A 20,849-nucleotide genomic window follows, 5' to 3' on the forward strand; every position below is an offset into this window, starting at 1 on the left:
CCTCCTACCCCCCGATGCTGCAGCCCAGTTGCCAGGCAAGTGACGGACGTGGCGGGTAATGAGGATGGCACACACAACCTGCTCTGCTGGGGCTGACAATAACAAGGGCTGACGCCGCAGTGTTTAAAGGTCCCCGAGGCCTTGCGGTTCAGACCCTTTGCTTACACTATCAAATAGTGACATGAATCTTTGGGAATCTCACAATTTGATTCAGATTCTTGGTGTCTGATTTGATTCAGGATCGATTCTTGTTTCAAACCTGATTCCAGACTGAATGAATAGCACTAATGCCACTAATGGTGACACTAATTTCAGTATCTTGCTCCAGTATACCGTGTGCTGCTATCCTCAATCCACTGAAATATAATATGAAACATTACTGGCAATTAATATAAATGGTCTGCAGCCTTTTTATTTAAAAAGTTAACTGCATTAATTAATGGATTAATTAACTTGAAAGCATCTTAAAGTCTCCTGCCTGTATGAGAATAACAAAAATGGGGGTTGAAGAGCTCCGATGTGCTGTTATTAATGTCATGTTTCCAGCAGTGGAGAGCAGCCTCTCTGCTGCACCGTTAGCTCCGGGGAAAGCCATCACTGTCCAACATGCTGAGCAGGCGCAGGGTTTTTGAGCTGAAATAGACTGAGAAGTTATTTTTTTTCACCTCAGAGTTGGTTTAAGTTGTTTAAGTGCAGCAGTGTGTGTTGGTCAGTCAGTCTCGTTTTTTACTGCTCCAGTTTATTGCTCCGCTCCACTAACTTTAGTCTCTGAGTGACAGCGTAGAAAGCATTCAAAATATATTTCATATATTGTCTCGCAAAGGTAATTACTTGGTCATTAAATCAAAAAAATATGTGTAACTGCTTGGTGTGTGTGCGTTGTAGACTGTTTGGGGTGCAATGCTGTTCCACCTTTTTGGTTCATTAACATTAAGAAAATCGATTTTTGACATGAATTGTGAATCAATTCAGAAACTTAGAAGATAAGAAATGAGATTCTTATGTGAATAATTTTTTCAACTCCATCTCCAATTTACACTATTTACTGTCCTGCCGCGTATCTGAAATAGATCTGGATATGACCTATAAATGCAACTGACGAGAGGCAGTCAGGGGAGAGATGTGGTAAAATGGATGGCGGCCATGTTTGGTCTAAATGGTGCAGTCATGGAGATGATCGGGACACTCGACACGCCTACAGCAAGACTCTAAGATGATAGTGAGAGACAGCTTCAGTGGGTTTCACAACTGTCCTCCACTCAGCTAAAATGTGTAGTCATTATGACCCAAAAAAAAAAGAGAGAAGAGGAAGGCAAGAGTCGCTCTGTGACTCAGCCAAACCAAATATGTGTTGCATATGAATAATTCGCCTTGGGTTACAATTTTAGAAACGAGGACCAAGGACATTCTACAGATGACATACTGCACCACATATAACTTATACTTCTGCTTAATATCTTACATAATCCTCAAGTTAGGATCCAGCCCAGTGGTACTTGCATTACAATCCAATCACACATGAAAAGAGAAGTACTCAGAGACAACATGCTGAGATGGAGAGTCTATAATACTCTCTCTCTCTTTCTTGTTGCCCATTCCTTGAGGCCAGGCAGGCACCTCATGCTAGCTGCCTAATTGTTATGCAAAGGTAGTTTGCATTGGTTGGCGGCTTGCGGCTCTTTTTTGCTGAACATTAACTAGCAGTGGGTCCTGCCAGCCTATTCCTCTCACCCTGTTATCAAATCAGGCAGCTGGACATCGAGAAACCAGCGTGCCACACTGTAGCCATTCATTTCATTAGTTACCTCGATAAAAGCATCCGCTCGCAACTAACGCCTCCCAAGACACACAGTCGCGGCCTTCCACTGGGAAACACATGTCTGTGGCTATTAAAGGTGTTTTTTATGTAAGTGGAGTGGTTTGGTTTGTGTTTATAGGTTAGCATTCAGCTCACTACTAAGACACAGACTGACAGAAGGGTGCACAATTGAACACAGCATGACTCAAACCCAGCAGGCCTTCCTAACAAGGTGGGGAAAAAGCAACGAAATTATGTTGTTTTTTTTGTTTACTCGACCAGCCGTCTCTGAATCTAACCAACTATTTTCAAACATGGCATTACTCTGAAAATCTATTTGTCTGGCTGGAGAGCTAAAAGCATCTGGTGGATTGGGAAACCAGCTGCCACTGAGGTAAGAGAAGTCGCTTCGCTGTCCTCGTTCCAACACGTCTAACTCCCGGCGGGGGATAAAAAAAAAAAAAGACAAGCAGAGAGTTGGGTTTGTAATTGGGGAAGAAAACAATCCGCACTACTGTTAAGAGATTATTTACAAACCGAATTAAAAACATAATTAAAAAAAAAAAAAAGGTCTCATATTCCCCATCTCCAACCAGCATTCATCTGCTGCGCAGTTTCAACAAAGCGAGATCTTGCCTTAATGCAAACAGCTTGAAGGCAACCAGGTGCTTTTTTATAGATAAATGCTGCATGCTTTCACTGGGGTGGGTGGAGGGGGGGGGTCCTGTTTACAAAATAGACTTCATGAACAGGAAAGAGAACTAACTTTTTGTTCTCTCTAAGCAGCAGCAGAAAAAAAAACACCAACTACTATCTAATAGATTTTTAGAATTGGACAGGAGTTTAAAAGTCTGGCTGGTCTGATCAATGGCCAAAATCTTCATCAGCACTAAAAAAACTCTACCTGCCTGAGAATAGCTTGGGGGGGGGGGGGGGGGGGCCTATGCTTTTTCATAGGTAAATATCAGCTGCTGTCATAGGGGAGTATGTTGTTTACAGACTCTGGCTGGGAAACAGAGCAGGCGAATGTTCAAACCTACCTCAATGAGGAATATTCTATAACTGAACTACCCCAAAGCTTATGTACTTCACAGAGCATGTGTTCATTAATTAGGACAATCTCAGAGGGCAGCTGAAAATACATTTTTCATATACATATTTCATTCTCTTTAAAGGCTGATGAATGTCCAGTTCTGCTGATAACGTATCTGAGAATCTTTGGTGAAGTTCATAAAAATTCACCACTTGTTCTGTGTGTTCGCTTACTGCCGACAGCCATAACTGAACATGACACCTATCAAATACATCAGCATAAGAAAATATATATATATGACATTTTTGATCTTGTGCTATTCAGTATTATGCATACAAGCATTGTTTTTTGCAGGCCGTCACAAACCTCTCCTACCTGCTGCACTGGGGGGGTCACAATTCTGCCTCGGGCTCAAAACTGACAGCAGGAGATGCTCCCAATCAGACTCAGATTACACTGAGTCTGATAAAGCTGTCTAAAGGTGTTAGTACGAAACACATTTTTACTATTATGACTCTGATTCCGGTCTAATATTTCCGCTTTCTTTATTCTTCTATGATAGAAAATTGAATATATTTGGGTTTGTGTTGGGTAGGACAAAAAGACATTCCACGACACAACCTTGGGCTTTCAAAAACAGTGACATTTTTCACCATAATTGCTTGATTGAGAAAAAAACAGACAGATGAATCAATACTGGAAATAGTCATTAGTTGCACAGTGTCATTTCCTATTCAGTGATTAGAAATGGAGGACTTAACTTCACCACTATAACTATATGAATAACTGGATATAACAAAGGACCAAACACTGCATTATAAATCAAACCTGTAACTGTGAATATAAACCTTGCTTAAACAACTGTTGCCACTCTTCCACATAAATCACCAGTTGCTTTATCTTACCATCTTACTGTAGAAGATATAAAAGACGTGCTTTGATGGCTGATTACTCCACCCATCGTTTAGCAGTGTTTGGGCAGTGGCTGTTGATCACTTTAAACTTTCCTCATAACCTTCTGTTTAAATGACATCCTCCTCCTTCGTTAAAAATCTGATATCTCCAATCTGTCATTATCTGCATTTTAGAGTGGAGAACACAAACTACGCATTAAAAAAAACAAGTTGATTGGTGAAGCAGTGTGCGGGCGTGCCATATCGCAGCTTGTGTTTCTAAACAGTTTGGCGTTATCTGTAATTTGGGAAGAGTCATTTCGAGCACTTTGAAATAAGTGCAACATTTGCATGAGCCTGCCTGAGGTGCCAGATGCCATGAGATAAAGCTAGTGGGGCCCGCCGCTGTATCATTTGGTCTGACTGGAAAGAGGGCTGAGCCGGAGTTAAAGCTCACGCATCTGTGAGTTCAAATAATTGGCGGATAATTGGCAGCCACCCTGGATGATGCCGGTAGCTTGTTTTTACTGGCCTCTCATCACTGCTGTGGCTTGTTTACTTGTTGTCAATAGTAGGCATGTGCTGTTTCATTAAAGCCCTCAGAACTCAGCATGTATTTATCACTCAGATTGGGATGGGTATCAAAAGTATTTTGATATGGATATTGATACTTTTGATACTCTTATTGATACTACTCTATAATTTGGTGCAAAAAAAAAAGACCTGACATGAAAAGATGTGAAAAAAAGTGATTTTATTATTCCTTTTTTGGGCAGAAATAAGTTAAATTGCTTCCTGTGTTTTCTGTATATATAATGAGGGTTTAAGTTGTGGCTGCTGCTTGACTGACGTTGTCTGTGGGACTGAATTAATAACTACAGACTTATTTTTATGAGGATAACGACGAGTGTTACCTTGCATTTTTAGTTCGGCTAATCCCATCAGTATCGGAGAAGAGAGGCTGCACTGAAGACGAAGGTGCTGCAGACACTTTGCTTAAGCTTCACATTTATAGTATGTTGCATTTGTGTTTCATGAGGTTGCTTTACATGCACCTCACCTTTTGTACATATACTGCATTTAGTTGTCATTTCACTGAGCCCACACTTTTGAACATTTTGCCCTGTTAGCCATGACTGGAGAGGACGGAGAGTAAAGTAATGGCCTGATTCCAGCATGCTCTGTCATCATTAGGGGACGGTTAGGAATTTGAAAATGCCAGGTATGTTAGAATGAATTAATTTTACATAAATACCACTCCTGGATAAATGGTGATGCTCTGTTGGTCCGGGAGCTTATCAATATTTCAGTGCTGACCAGTCAGGAGCAGGTACCAATTTAACACAAGCTTTTCGATACCCATCACTACTCAGAGAAGCTGAAAGCATTTTATATTTTAGCATAAAAGCAGTGTAATCAGTGTTTCATCACAAATCAACAGAAGGACTCATGCTTGGTGCTTCCCCTCAAAACACCTGTTAAGCCTAAAAATGTTTAGCAAATCATGCCTAAAAAGTGCTAAACTGAAATAGTAACAGACTAAGTAACAGTGGTACTTGCGTGCACTTCTTAAAAACATACAAACTTTCTTCAAGGTTTTTAAATGCACTGGGTTTCCTGTTTTTACCTGGCATGGCGTGGACCAGGTCTCCACACAGCACAATGAACCTGGGCCTGGGGCTGAGCTGGTTGACGGCCTCCACCGCCTGCTTGGTGAGCTCAACTTCCTCTGCCCATTCTTCACCTCCACCGTCGCAGTCGCCGTCCTTCCAAGCCTTCATCAGCCCGAGCTGGGGGTCTGCAGCCTGGATGAAGCAAAATGGTCCCGTCCACTCGTGCTCTACATCTGGGGAGGAAAAAAAAGAAGGCAGCCTGGTTATTACAAAGCTTATAGGTGCTAAAATATGTGAGGTTGCAATGATTAATCTGCTGATTACTTTCTCAATTAATCATTTAATTATTCAGTCTATAAACATGAGAAAAAAGTGACACATGTTGATTATGATTTCCTTTTCCTCAAGTCTTCAAATCATGTTGAAAAGCAGTAAATTCTCACATTTCAGGCGCTGGAACCATTAAATATTAGTCAGTTTTGCTCGAAAAATGACAAATTCATCAAAAAATCACTGTAGGCATGAATATTATTTAAAGCTGCATCAGGCAATAACTGTCAAATTTAGTATTTAACATCAAACCATTTTTTTAACAGTGTAGGTTTTCACATACAGATACAGATTTGGTCAAATTACATATCAGTTTACATGTGACACCTGTTGATACAATACATGTGGGATGCATGGAGAATTCATCATTTATTAGTGCTGAATTGTGAATTAAAACAATAAATGTCTCTTACATATTAAAATGACTGTGATCCCCCCCCCCCCCCCCCACACACACACACTGTCATCCGCAGGTGACCTTTTAATTTATCTGCCTGGCATTAACTTCACATTCTAGTGGAGCATTTTCACTCATTGGTGTGTTTAGGTCAGAAGATGCTTACACGGAAGAGTGCACACAGTAGTACGCAGAAACACAAAAGCTTTGGGGATTAGGTGTCATCGCAGCATTATAGTCATTCAGCGACTTGAGGCCTGCTGTGAGGGCTCTGTGTAGAAGCCTCAAGCTCTTTCTTGGACTCAACACGACACATGATTAGTTGAAAGAGCTGTGATCTGGATTGAGCAGGAACTGGAAAAGCGGGAACGTAATGTACGACCTTTTTGTCGAAGCTGTAAATAATTAACACACAGCTACATGTTGGAGCGTGAATGACAAAGAACAAGAGTTTTACATAATCCTGATATTGCGTAACAGAGGGGCCCTACAATCTAATCACTTTCAAATATTCATTGACAAGGCAAACTGTGCATGTCTTTCCATGTAGAGAGCGGAAGCAGACACTCAACTCCACACCGCTGATGGTAATGACAACGCATGACGTGAAGGACACAGGAGAAAGCCTGCTGAAGTGATATGGAAATGGAGTCTCCTTCTTTGCGCTCAGATGGACAGATGCAGAGAGCAGGTGTAAACAACTGCGTTCAATCCATTCACTTAGCTTCCGGAGAATGTGAAAACAGCATTGTAGTGTAGTTACGCACTGCTGTCAGTGACTGTGTGTGAAGTGTCCGCATCTGCATTCTGTACAAATCCTCTCACTCGCACTCAGCAGGAGCTACTCTGCTGTTCAGCATCCTCTGTGTTTAACATGCTCTCCATGTATCTCTGTCTCCCAAATGAATTTATGATAATTCTGTCCTCCAGAGAAACTTGAGCAAAGATAGGAAAAGAAAGAGTGACAAAGAGTGTCTCGCTCGTGGGAAACAGGCAAGTAAAAGCTTAACAATGATCCCCTCAGTGTAATTGACATTTGTGAAACCACAAGGGGAAACAGTCTCTATTTTTATGATTACCATCATCATGTCTTCAGCCAAATTACTTTCGAATGCCTTCAGTCCAAACTAGCCTGGTCTTCATCTTATGACTACACAGTGAGGACTGTGGATGAATTTTGAGTTTCACGTGCTGCCGTGACCACTAAAGTTCAGTTTCCAGCTGTGACACGGACCTGACTTTATCTCAGCAGTCTGTGTCAGCACTGACATCTAAAGAGGATGAAGACCAGATCTGTATTTAAAAGAGATGAAAAACTTTCATCAGCACATCTTGAACTCTTGCAGCTCAGTGGAATACACACTCCAAACTTTATCTCATTTTATGAGTGTTTACATATGGAAATCATTACCTAACAATACACACCTCAGCACACAGATAACCTGCTCCTATTTGTACAGGAATGTATTCAAATCACACAGGCGTGCAAGCGTGCACATGCATACACATGCAACATGTAAATGTGCACATACACACCCGCACATCTTTTCCCTGCTCTGGAGTTATTAGCCATCTTCTTTGTCAGTGCCCCAAACAACAGACACAATCTTTTTAAGCTTTAAGAAAGCTGCATGGCACCCTCATGCAAATCCTGAAAGCTTTTTTGGTGCACTGAGCATACTTTACAGTACAATGTCTCTCTCTGGAGTCAGATATATGAACTATTTCACAGACAAAAGAGAGAAATAAAAAAACACAAGGACTTGGAGGAGCAAAGCTCCCATGACAGGAGATAAGAGGCAACAGCCTTGTGTGGCTGTGCTGGGCGAGCACAACTTCAAACACAAATCGCAGAGATTTCTCAGGTGGCAGATGGTGTGCTCAAAACAAAACTAATCATCATTTGAGATGAAAGCATAAGGGGTTTGCTTTTACAGCAAGTAATAAAATACTGAACATTTCAATTGTTTCCCCTGAGCTCTCTTATACAAGCAAGTTTCCTGCAGTAGAAAACATACATGAAAGGTAGAATTCACTCTATATAAGTAAGCTGTGATTATGTTTTGAATCCTTAAGTATCTTGAATGTAAAGGCTGATTTATGCTGGTTCTCTCTACACTTTTTCAAGTGTTGATCTAAAGAAATTCAATTTCTTCTCGGACTAAAGGTTTCAATCGTCTCTATGGTAACCAAAAACTTCCAACCATAGACTGTATATAAGAAACCGGTTAATTTGGATACATGAGCATGACCCACAAGTTATTTAACAAAATCGTTACAAGTTATCCCAGACCAAAATATCAATAAGAAAGTTCAGTGAAAACTATGGTGTCCATAGCAACGTTAGCAACACTATCCAATCACACTGCGAGACTATGAGAATATGAGACTATGAGAATATGACTAATTAAGAAGCGAAACGGAAGACCAGAAAGAGCTTATCTCCACCTCAGAAATGTTGTGAATTAAATCAGTCTGTAAGATGTTTCAGCTGAAGACTTGAAGTTGCCAATCTAAACATGACTGTTTAGTGAGACGTTTTGTGTGAAATGATCTGTGATATTCCACAGCAAGTTACCAAAAACTATGAACTAAGTTATTATGTTTTAATACAACGCGTTTGAAACAACCCCTGTATTGATTCACTGAAACGCTTTATTTTGAAAACACGAGCTAACAAATTAGCCGTTTAGCTTGGCTACAGCTGACAACTGTGGCACGGTTATTAAAACAAAGCTATACCAACGCTGTCGAGTGGCTGCATTAGCTTCTGTAAGACTTTAATTTAAACCAGCAGCCGGTGGCAACAACTTGTCTTGACAGGCTGCCAAGTTTGAGCGTGTTAGCTAATGCGTTAGCATGTAAGTTGGCTAGCCGGTATTGTGTCGAAGTTTGTACCCCTTCTCATTTAATATCCCCCTCCTGTTAAAACGGTATTTTTCGCATCACCACCCCCGCTGTTGAGGTTATGGTTAATGATAAGGTCGTAATACAAGTTACTGACTGTTTTTTAGGTTAGGGTAAGAGGACACACATATCGACAGGGAACAGACTTCAGCATAACACCTCTGCTAAGAAAGCTAACGACACTCGGCTACCTTCGGTCAGTCCGCTGAATGTCCGATGTTTCGCCCTGAGAAATATATCCTCAGTGTCAGCCATAGGATCCACTGGGCAAACTGTTATTTCAGGCAAGTAACGTATCAATTGTGAGTCTGTCAGCCAGCCTCCTGTCAGGGTTGTTGTGTGAGTGTTGTGTCGCTCCGGATGTGTGTCTCTCTACTGGCTGGCAACTCTCTGTGATCGACTACAACGCCTGTTTGTCAATCTGTGACTTTCGCTGCAGCGACTCCCAGCTTGACTTTGACTTGTAGGTTTTCCCCCAACATACACACGCACAAGTGGATTTATGCATTCAACTGCCACCTTCTACATATTAATGAAGTATTGACAAGCCTGGCAACAATTTGTTTTAATAGGCTGTAGATTCAGTGCACTTGCAGAATAAACGATTTAACAAACTAACACAAGATTACAAATTAATATAATTGGAAAATATGTTATGAAAGTTTCAGAAATACAAAGTAAATGAATAATATAGGCTCTATAACACAAGTGCACAGATGTAGGCTATAAAAGTCATAAAATAGCAGCAAATGTAAAACAGGGGGTAGTGCATGTGACTGTTGTTACTGATGCAGTATGGTGATATTGCACTTACAGTCCAGTTTCAGTTCCCACTATGTGGTGTCAAGTGTCCAGTGAGGGGTGGAGGCTGTTCAAGGGAGAGTATGAGGAGGCGAGTTTGGGGGCGTTTTTGTAGGAGGGTCCATAGTGTTGATGATTCTGTTAGTCATATTTGATTAAGTTGCTTAATTTCCTCGAGTGATTGGCAAACTAGAGTCCAGGGAAGTCCCGGGATCATGGAGGGTGTTCCAATGACACGGTTCCAATGACAGGTCTGAAAATAAGTTTTTTTTAAAAGTCCTATTACGTTTACGGATGTGGCGTAAGATTGCCATATAGGACATAGGCCTACACACTCCCCTGTAATAAATCATTATAAATTAAACATTCGCATCATTTTTGAAGGTTGCGTCAACACTACAGGAAGTACTGTGGTCGCCCACAGCTCCGCATTCACAGGAAAATAAGGACCTTGGACAGAGGCTGGAGCCTTTCAGCACCATGGAGAGAGCTTGTTAAAAATTCAACATGCTACATCTGCACTGGTTGTAGCTGGCCGGTTGCTTTAACACTTTTAATATTTGAATGAGGATTAATGGTTGATTTTGGTCTCTTTAAATGAATCAGGGTAGTTCAAGTAGTCTCCAAATAAAATGAATACAAAATGAATCAACAGAGACCGTTTGTATTACAATTTTACATGTAGGATTTGAAGGTGGATACTTATGTTTTACAATAAACAGTTTTTACTCGTTGTAATCATAGAAAAGCTTTGAGATATCAATTCACGGCCTATAAAACTTACAAAGTGTTAGCACGAGAGGAAGCAACCATTGCAATTTAAAATGATATTAATGCAATAAAAAGTCTCTCTTACACATCAGGTCTAGTTATGTTTATGATAAATTATATTTTCCCAATCTGAAAGCGTTTGGGAACGAGACTTTTTTTCCAGCTTAGATACATTTATTTATTAGGCACTATATCAATTGTTTTGGGAGGAAATAATACACATTACTTGTTTTATTATTTAGTGGTTTAGTTGTACCTCTGGTTGCTCATTTTTGACCAGAGACTGGATCTTCATGCGCATTCACAGGAATATGTATTTCCCAAAAAATTCCAGTACGCGTCATAAAGACACATTTTTGGTGAAGGGCTCTTTTTCAAAAATGCATCCCCTATTCTTAGAGGCTGTGCCAGCCACTTCCAATTATAACACATTAAGCTACTTTGGATTTCAGGATTTCTAAAACAATGGCAACCTCCGACTGAAAATGTATGAAGTGGGAAAAAAAGAGGGGAAGCTCCCACGTCTTTCCTCAACTGCAAAACAGAATAGTGATGAGCGTATTTCGGCGCTTTTATCATAATATTTCAGTGAAAGGCTCTCTCTCACTGTCCTCAGCCCTCGCAGTCTTTCTCCCTCCCCCTGTTTTCCTCCTCCTCTCCTTTTGCGCACCAGGCTCTCCCACCCTCGGCTCTTCTATTCGTTCACTGCGCTCTCATCCTCGGTGTGGCTTGTGTCTCTGCCTACTCCTGTGCGTAAGAGCGCACCGATGGATATGTGAAGTGATGTGCTCCCGAAAAACCGAAATCTGAGCCAGCTAATGCCTTTCTGAGAAGACGTGTAGATGCGCAGCAGAGTGCTTGTCGGAGAGCATTTAGTTAGATTAAGTCAACTTCATTTCACAGAGATTGGTTTTATTCTGCGTGCTCTTTTTTTGGATGATGATTTGTTAGTAAAGATGTTCATCGGCGCGGATGACAGTGCGTTGCTGTTTGGATGTATGTTTCTGGACTTTTCACCATATCATGACCGTGCGCCTTTCCCCCTCTCTCCAAGTCTTTTTGTTTCCCTGTGAAGTTGAACGGAGGAGAAAGCACGATGAGAGGGAAATACTTTCTCCTCGGCTTCTTGTTACTTAAAGTTATGGCTCTTGTGTGCAAGGCTGACGGGGAGCCCGGACTGCTCGGAGGATTCGTAATGATCGCCACCTCCAACGGCTCCAGACAGGAGGAGAGCGTGTCCGAGGAGACCCCTCATACGGAGGACAGATGCCGGGGCTACTACGACGTGATGGGCCAGTGGGACCCGCCGTTCATCTGCAAGACGGGCAATTATCTGTACTGCTGCGGCACCTGTGGCTTCCGATTCTGCTGCTCCTATAAGCACTCGCGTTTGGATCAGAGCACCTGCAAAAATTATGACACTCCGGTGTGGATGAAGACCGGACAGACTCCCTACAAGAAAATCAACAAGATGCACGACAGCACCAAAGACAAGACGAACTTAATTGTTTACATCATATGTGGAGTAGTGGCCATTATGGCTCTTGTGGGAATTTTCACCAAATTGGGTCTGGAAAAGGCACACCGGCCGCAGAGAGAGAACATGTCCAGGTAATTCTTACTCTCTCTCGCTCTCTCTTTTTTTCCCTCTTTCCACGTCCCTCCCTTCCTCCTGCTCTCTCCTTCTCCGCCTGTTTCTCTCTGTGCGCTTGTTTACAAAAAAGACTTGCAGTAGTAGCCTACGCGCGCAGTGATCTGGAGCGCGCAACGTGCAATTCTTTTGTCCACCTGCTCCTGTGCATATCAGAAGTATATCATGAGAATTAAATGACACTTAGAATAACGTAATATTATTAAACTACAAGTTGCTTTAAACGTCACATCTGTGTTAGATCCTGAGCAACGAGACCAACTTATGTCTGTATGGAGAGTCTATGAGGAGGAGTAGATATAGGCCTACTGCATGCTCTCTCCACTCCAGTCTCCATTGTGATATGGCATAACATTACGTGAGCTACTCTCATATCATCAGGCGGGGAGGGATTCTTTCACTAGAGTAAAGGCGGCATTGCGCTCCATTGTGTAGTTATCTGTCTGACTTGAGATAACTGAAAATGCTTCTTTTTATTAACACATTCACAACCTTATTTATAATGAAAGCAAACACAATAATCGCAGCATTTTAAACAAAAAACAAAAAAACAGCACATATTTTTTCCATTCATCTAGGAATCACATATTTCCTCACTTAACTGCCCCTCACAGTTTTCATAAAGAGATGTGCAGCAGTGCAGCCAAACTGAATAATTGAATTAAGCATGTTATGCACAGTTCCTCATGTCTGCACCCCTAATCCATCACCGCCTCTCTGTCTCTCTGTCTCTCTCTGTCTGCCTAACAGGGCTGTCGCCAATGTGCTGCAGGGCGGGTGTCCAGGTGAGCAGTATCGGGGGGAGGAGGCCCTTGGGATGCATTCCCAGCACTATGTTTCCAGGGCCACAAACCTCCGTGAGTTGTTTTTTTTTTTAATGTTTGGACAGCTCGTTACTGACTGTTGTGAACTGTGCGTATAACTTCAAGCAGCATGTGGAGGTGTGGGTGGGGTGCGCGTCAGCAGAAAAAAGCTGCTTATCTAAAGCGACTCGAGTGTGTCCAAGGTTGGTGTCGGTGTCCCTCCATGAAGTCATTTTGGAGTGACGTAAGGATGTGAGAGTTTGGGATCATCTCAGCTGGACTCAGCTGTTTTAAAAGCAAACTGTGTCTGGTTGCTGCTGCGGAGAAAACATGAGAAAAGCTCAAAGCTGAAAGATACAGTATAGGAGCACAGAGAGAGCTCGTACATCACCGCAGGCTTGTTCCTATTTTGTTTCAAATGACAGCATTTGGGTTTTTTTCTTTTTTTTGTTTTATCTTGCACCGGCCAGATATCCATCCATTTCAAAACAGGCTAGAAAGAGAATATATGCCTTTTTTTCCCAGCTTTTCAATACCAACGGTTTTTTTTTGGTTCGTGCCCACATGATATAATGAGAGAGAGAGAGAAAGAGGAGAGTGGGAGTCTGTGAGGAAGTGGTGGTGATGGTAGTGTGATTCTGTATGTGTGTGTGTGTGTGTGTATGTGTGTAGGGGGGATTGGGGAGGGTTAGGAGTTTGAAAGGTTGGTGGTGCTGGTGGTGGTGGTGGGTTAGAATACAGAGTGTATGAATGCCATCTATTTCTGTTGCGTCCCGTGGGCTGCTACAGCACCGAGCTTCTTTGTGTTTTTAACACCGAAGATCAAACAGATGAATGCACACAAGCACAAGCACAAGCACACGCACACACTCAAATATGTGTACAGACCAGTGCGTACAGTGCATCCATGCATCACACACACACACACATGGAAACACAAGTCAGTACACAGTATTCAGATTCGCTCCAAGTTGTGCCATCCCCTCAAAAAGAAGAGAAACTCACTCTCATCTTCTTCCAGATTTGTCCATCACTCTTTTATTATTACTAAAAAGCCATACATCAACATCACCCTTTACACTTCCATCTGACTGCAGCTGAAATCCTCCCCACACTCAAAAACTGCATCTTGCCTTTTTTTGACTGTATTTCAGCAGTTTGGTGTACAGCAAAGAAATAATAAATTAATTGCATCTTGTAGTCAGTGTTAAAGCCCTAGTTTTAATAAAAGAGAGAGAATTTGCCAGTTGGATAAGAAAGCAGCATCAAGGATTCTGTCCCAGCTTACATTCTCATGGACAAAGAAAAGAAAGTTTTATTTTTGGTGAACACATGATTAGAGTTCTTATCGTGCAGTATTTCTCTGATTTTGCTGTTGTACCAAAATTCCCAAATTCCAAGATTTTTCCATGCAGCTTACAGTTTATTTTCAGACTTGAGTTTTAAACCATCAACAGTGAGCTGGCAAACAATTGTGAACTTTTTGGAGGGCTGGTGAGTGCTTCCAAAACCAGGAAGTGTAAGGAAGTAGAGAGGGAGAAGCTGAATAACTATAGGTGAGAATGAGATAAACATGTAATGGTAAATCCTACAATAGCTTCCCGTGGCTAACGACAAGGTGACATAACCCTACTCAGCGTGAAGCACTACACCCACATACACCATCCACATTCTGACAGGAGTGCATCTCGTGGAAAAAAAGGGGAGAAAGAAAAGGTTGCATTGATTAAAAAATGGTTTGGTTATCAGAGGCTGCACACAAGTCTTTATTTTTCTCTCCTCACTGCGGGAGAGATGAGATAGCGGAATGGCCTATCACCTGATTGACCAGGTGGACACTGCTGTGAAATAGCGATTATTATTTGCAAGGTGGAACCCGCTCCCCTGAACCCCTCTAATCCTCGGGCTTGTGGGTAATCATGTGGAATGTTATTAACCTCTGTGATCGGGCAGGATCCTCCTAGACAGACACCTGATTGGTTCAGTGGTCCCTGCACTCGCGAGGGAGGCGATTTATCACAGGGAAGGGGCGGATGGAGTGGAGAGAGGAGAGGAGAGGAATTAGATATGGATTTGCTGGATATGGACATGTTATTCTTGTTTTAAGTGATTAACGGAAGATAAATAGACTGGAAAAGGCAAGATGATTTTTCATTAGGCCTGTCGCCATGAATGCAAAGGACAGACGAGGGAAGGAAGGAGGGAAGAAAAATGAGGAGTGGTAATTGCAATGTAAAGATAAGTGCTCGGGTTAAAAGTGCCACTGTACATGTGCAGAACCAGGCGCACACAAAAGAGGGTTTGTTCAGATTTAGTGCAGGATTGCGCTGGAAAATCTATTTTTAGTGCAAACCACATATTGATTATAGCTTATGGCTAGATTGCCCTATTACTGGCGTCAATGAATCTGGTCTGGCAGGTCTCCGCTGCTTGTATAAGAAGGGGAGAATTCCTCTGGGCCTCATGTGACTGTCAGTCAAAGAATGCAATTTGTCTGAAGAAATCACAGATGACCACTGCTTGTTTATCATTTATATGGTTCACAGCTGCAAGCTCTTTAATCAATGTCTTTGTCAACGGAGGTGTAAAGCAGCAGGCAAGCAGGTATTCCCAATATGTGCTTTACTGCCATTTGATCATTTGTACCTGTTATCACACAGACCACACAAGTGACAGATGCACAGTGTCAATTTGTCATACAAAAGCCAGAGGTCTGTGTTTGTGATATGTTTTGGGCGCCCCTGTGCATATCGAGCAGGGGCCTTGCATATTAAAAATGGACTCCTTTTTTTTATTTATTTTGGTTTTGTGAACCAGAACTAGCCGACCCACCAAATCCCCCGTTGGGCCGGCTCAGCTGGCAGACTTTCATGTCATCTCAAAACCCAGAGACTTTGTTTGAATCCTTAAAAGGCTGAAAATCTCTCGCCGCTCTCAGCATCAAAGAGCCGATAAGACAAAGAAGGGAGGGAACGGGAAAGTGAGAAACGAGGAAGGAGAGGGGGGGGGGAAGTACAATGAGAGGAGTCAAAAGATTAGCGGACCGACGGCAGCAAGCGTTTTTGTAGCTTTGAAGGACAGGGCTTTGTGTTTGTCGTGTGTTATATATTACTAAAGCTAACACTCTTGTTTGGATCGCCATGAAAAAGCCTGAAGACGTCTTGAGCCACCGGCGTATAATTCAGGGTGACTTTCACCGTAGCTTTTTGGCGCCAGGAACTGGAAATGTTGAGAGTTTCTCAAATCGAATTGACAAAGCAGCAGCTGATCTCATTGTTGCTACACTTAGTGTGTAATCGAATGAGGAAGTTAGCGGTGAAATTTAATTAGGAAATAGCTGTTATCCTGGTGAATTACTACATGGAACACGTCCTCTAGACTAATATTGTCCTTATGAGTCCTGTAATTGTCATTTTAGGTATCACGCTGAGCTTTAGGTGGGCAGAGCTCTTCATTTTTATTAAGACACAGGGAAATAAAACACACTGCTACAAGCACATACTCGCACACATGCACAGCACACTTTATACACAACTCAATTCACCATTTGCAGACTTAATTACCTCCCCAGCAGTTATAATCTTTTCCTAAACATTCTGAGATGGGAAGGATGAAATTTTAATAGGTAATTGCTTCTGAGATTGCACAGGCACGAGAAAAGGCCCTGTCTGCAAAATACTCCAGCTCTGTCTTGTATGTGTGTGTGTGTGTGTGTGTATGCAGTGAGTAAGGGTGTGTTTATGCACAGTGCGGGCCTGTCAAAAAGGAAGTCCCGCACATCCTTCGTTAAAAGTAGGCGACTGTGTGACCTTGTCTTCCCGGCGGTCATCTGAGCCTTCAGCGTGTCACATCTGATTGCAGAGTGTCAGAGCAGAATGAGGAGCCTCCGCTAGCGAACTGACACGCCGCGGCACAGGCCTGCGAAAGAGAAAATGACAGTGGAGGTAGTTATCTGTGAGGCGTCACTCCTGCTCCGGCTCCCGTTTGAAGCTCAGCTCCAGTCCCCGTGTTCAAACAGGCAAGAAAAGCAGGTGCAAGTCGAGGTTCTGTCCCCCTCCCGAGTTTGTCTTTCAGGCTCACAGTCCGTTAGAGTGCCAGTAAAGCTTCCACCATCTACATCTACAGTTAGTTTTCTTTAATCCGAACCACTGAGGAAAATGCTTTTGTTCCTTTTCCTAAATTTGCTTCACTTATGTTTTGTTCACAACCCCTATTTATGAGAAAACAAGGCTTGTCACACCCACAGAAGGACACTTAGGAATAGTTTGACATTTTGACAAAATATGCTTACTCACTTTCTTGCAGTGAGTTAGATGGAGGAAGATTGACACCCCTGTTTGGAGGCTTCAGCAGCACAGGGTTAGCATAGAGACTGGAAGCAGAGGGAAACAGCCAGTCTGTCTCTGTCCAAAGGTTAAAAAAAGAAAAAACAGACTAAAAGCAATAAAAGGTCACCAAACCACAAGTTATATGTCATTTGTCTGATCTTTACAGAAACCGTGGTGTAAAAAGAACAAGGTGAATATATGTGTACTGGACTATTTGCTTGGCAGGACACATAACCCAACCTGTGATTACTTTTTATATGGATCAAAAAACAAGATATAACATGTTCATTTAGAGGTACTGGTAGGTTGGTTTAATATTTGGACAGAGCCAGGCTAGCTGTTTTCCCTCTGTGTTAACTGTCTTTGTCTGTCTATGTAAAAAAGTAAATACACATATAGCATTTAACAAAATGTTGAACTATATCGTAAAACACACACAGTATGTAATGTCTGTAGCGTCATCTTTAGGTGTCTAAGAGGGACATTTTGAAGTCTGCATTTTAAAGTGCTTTTACCACTTTGTCACCATCTTGACGGTTGTTTGCATCCATAAAATTCAAATGTATGCACCAAAGTGACTTCAGAGGAAGTAAGCAGGCAATGGATCAACAAATATCATATTTTCTTAATAGACTGCAACTTTCCAAATTGCCATCGAATACATTACAAGACATTAAATTTGCTGTTGAGACTTTAATGTCTTGCCAAATAGCCATTAAAGAAACTGCATCTTAGGGCACATTTGGATTCAGCATCCATCTGTGGCGGTTGCCATTTGCATTTATTAATGATTTTGTCGTAGGCTTATGGAGAATACATTCTGTTATCTCGCCAGGTTAGAGGTTTTGGCAGCAGGTGAGTGACAAAGCTAATTAGGTTGCAATCCACATAATTTTAGCTCCACATAAAAGCACTCTGGCACAATTAACCTTCATTTGGAGCTGTCAGATATCAACATCTGTCTCCTCATAATAACACGCATTTGGTTGCTTTTAATAGTAGTGTACCTGAAGTGAAATATTTTTCATCTTGCACCTGAATTTTTTCGCCTGGATGTGCACACACTCGCTCTCTTCTCTAAAGCTTTGTTTTTTTTGTTCTGCATTCCTCTCTGAAGATGCCATACAAGTTTTTTTTCATTATATGAACTACAAGATGGCAACCAGTAACACTTTTGAATTCACCTAGGAAGCCTGTGAGAAAATCGTCCTCAAAGGATCTCTCTTTGAGGATGTGTCTACATCTCTGACTGCCAAAGAAGACTCCATAAAACTTCTGAAAGATCTGTAGCCTACAACAGAGAGACATGTTTGTTCATGCATGCAGTCAATTTGAGTGATTATCAGTGACATAAGAGAATTCCCCGGGGATTGAGAATCTAAAAAAGCACCACCAGTCACACTGAGTCATCCCAAGTTTTGTGACATATCATGTAAAATTACAAACAAAGTTCATTTGATCTGATGGTTTTGATCATCCAAGAGATGATCAACTGACAGATTTTCCCAGTCAAATATATGAGTCCCGTGAGAAGCTGGGTAAGGCCTATACAAACAAAGATATACGAAAGGATTTATTCTCTAAAAGTGAACAACACGAAGAAAAACTTAACTTTAAATAAAAGCTTTAAAAAAGAAAAAGTTTAAGAGATGTAGAGGAGCTTTACATGCAGAGGAGTGGCCATCCAAAACGAGGTGGGAGTCAACGTGGACACAGACAGCCCAGTATCCAGAATTGTTAGCCCAGGTGGTAGACGAACACCAACCTAGGCCAAGCTACCCCTGAAAAAAAGGGAAAAAAGCTATTAATTCAGGACAAGATGCTGTAAATCTCTTCATTAAACCTCTCTCATCCACCTGCCCCATAGCATAGGGAAGCTCTATGTGAGTTAAACCACCAGATAAGGGTGGAGCTATAGTAGTAATGGACTTTTGTGATTATTATAAAGAAGTCAATCGACAGCTGGATAGTCCTATCTGTTTTGAAAAAATCAAATATGATCCTACCAATACATTCAAAAGGTAAATTCATGACACTGCATCCTGTTTCCTTGAAGACAGGATATCACTAAAAAGAATTGGATTTCATGAAAGTTTGTATACTTCCTAAAATTTCTAAAGACCATCAAAAACCTTCGAGAAAGAACTATTATTGCAGACATTGGTTCGCTTACTGAAAACTTTCAACATTTATAGATTTTTTTCCTCCCTGAAGCTAAATGTTGTCAAAGTCTACAGATATGATCAAGATCTTAAAACATGTTGAACTACTGGCTGAAAATATAATATTGGCTACCTTTTGATGTTGAATCACTTCATACTAACATACTACATGATGGAGGCATTGACTGATGTCATTGACTTTTTTCTATGGGAATCTGACAGCAGACCTAGTGTTGACTATATAATGGATTTAACCACACTCTGCACTGCCAAAACATTTTTCACGTACAAGGTCGACTTTTGTCTGCAGATCAAAGTGACAGTTATGGGAAAATGACAACCATCTACTTTTCATTGAGCTACGGCTGTTCTAAGATTAATTTTCTCAGTCTTCTGATTGTTAAAGATTGTGATGAACTTAAAAGCTTCCAACCTACTCCTCTATAAAAAAGAGTCTACCTATATTAGTCAATTGAAAAGGATCAAATTTACAGTCTATAAAGTTCTGTCCTCCTCCCCCTCCCAAGCATGTAGCAGAACTTATAGAAGCCACGAACCTCATTGAAAACTATGAATGGCCCTTTCTAGAAACAGTGTTTGGTGTGTCACTTCTGGGCTACTGTAGAAACATGGCGGTGCAGCATGGCGGGCTCCATAGAAGAGGACCTGCTCCTCATGTTTATAAATGCCCCCTAACATTCGCAACTTTATTGGTAGAGCAGGGTTAGGGTTAACCAATGAATATACAACAATAAAGACCCAGGTGTTTCCCTTACATCTGTTCCTGATGGTAATTACAGGTGCACACAATGTAACTTCACCTTTAAGTGTCATTTCAGTCACCCCAATTCTGGATAACAGCTCAAAGTAAAAGCTGTCATTACATGCAAAACCAAAAATGTTTTTTTATATTCTCACATGCCCTTGTAGCCTTGCCTAAGACTCTGTTGCATTGCTTGCACAGAAGCAGCAGAAGATGATAACGAAGATCGAAAACACCAGTTGGGATCCATTCCAATGCATTATAACACAATATATCCCACTATGAGATAAATGGGTATGGAACATGTTTCTGCACCTAGATGAGGGGGTGACATTGATAACATTCTAATTAGAAGAGAGGCTGTTTCAATTTATACACTTGGCACACTGTCACCAACACATCTCAATATGTGTTTTTATTTGAAACCTTTCATGTGATTGATTAAGACTGATGACTATGTATATTAAACTGTAAATGATGAATCAGATATTACCAATACATTGTGTAGATTTGGTACTTTCTTCAATATAAATATACCTTTTTCCCAGAAAGAAGGTGTTGGTCACCTTTTGTGGTGTTTTTCCCTGCTGCTTGCTGAC

General features: G+C 41.5%; 2 protein-coding genes across 2 annotated transcripts in view; one reads left to right on the forward strand and one right to left on the reverse strand.

Moving 5' to 3' along the window:
- cpped1 (calcineurin-like phosphoesterase domain containing 1) overlaps nucleotides 1-9,348 on the reverse strand; it is a 34,855-nt gene extending 25,507 nt beyond the window's left edge. Inside the window, exons 1-2 of the mRNA XM_053341417.1 lie at nucleotides 9,163-9,348; nucleotides 5,352-5,570 (exon numbers count right to left, since the gene is read on the reverse strand). Of these exons, the coding sequence (XP_053197392.1) occupies nucleotides 5,352-5,570; nucleotides 9,163-9,226 (283 nt within the window). The 5' untranslated portion in view covers nucleotides 9,227-9,348. The remainder of the gene's footprint in view (nucleotides 1-5,351; nucleotides 5,571-9,162) is intronic.
- Nucleotides 9,349-11,639: 2,291 nt separating this feature from the next.
- shisa9a (shisa family member 9a) overlaps nucleotides 11,640-20,849 on the forward strand; it is a 48,143-nt gene continuing 38,933 nt past the window's right edge. Inside the window, exons 1-2 of the mRNA XM_053341711.1 lie at nucleotides 11,640-12,154; nucleotides 12,945-13,051. Coding sequence (XP_053197686.1) covers nucleotides 11,640-12,154; nucleotides 12,945-13,051 — 622 coding nt within the window. The remainder of the gene's footprint in view (nucleotides 12,155-12,944; nucleotides 13,052-20,849) is intronic.

Source organism: Scomber japonicus, chromosome 20, assembly GCF_027409825.1.
Source record: "Scomber japonicus isolate fScoJap1 chromosome 20, fScoJap1.pri, whole genome shotgun sequence".
In the NCBI taxonomy this organism is placed as follows: Eukaryota; Metazoa; Chordata; class Actinopteri; order Scombriformes; family Scombridae; genus Scomber; species Scomber japonicus.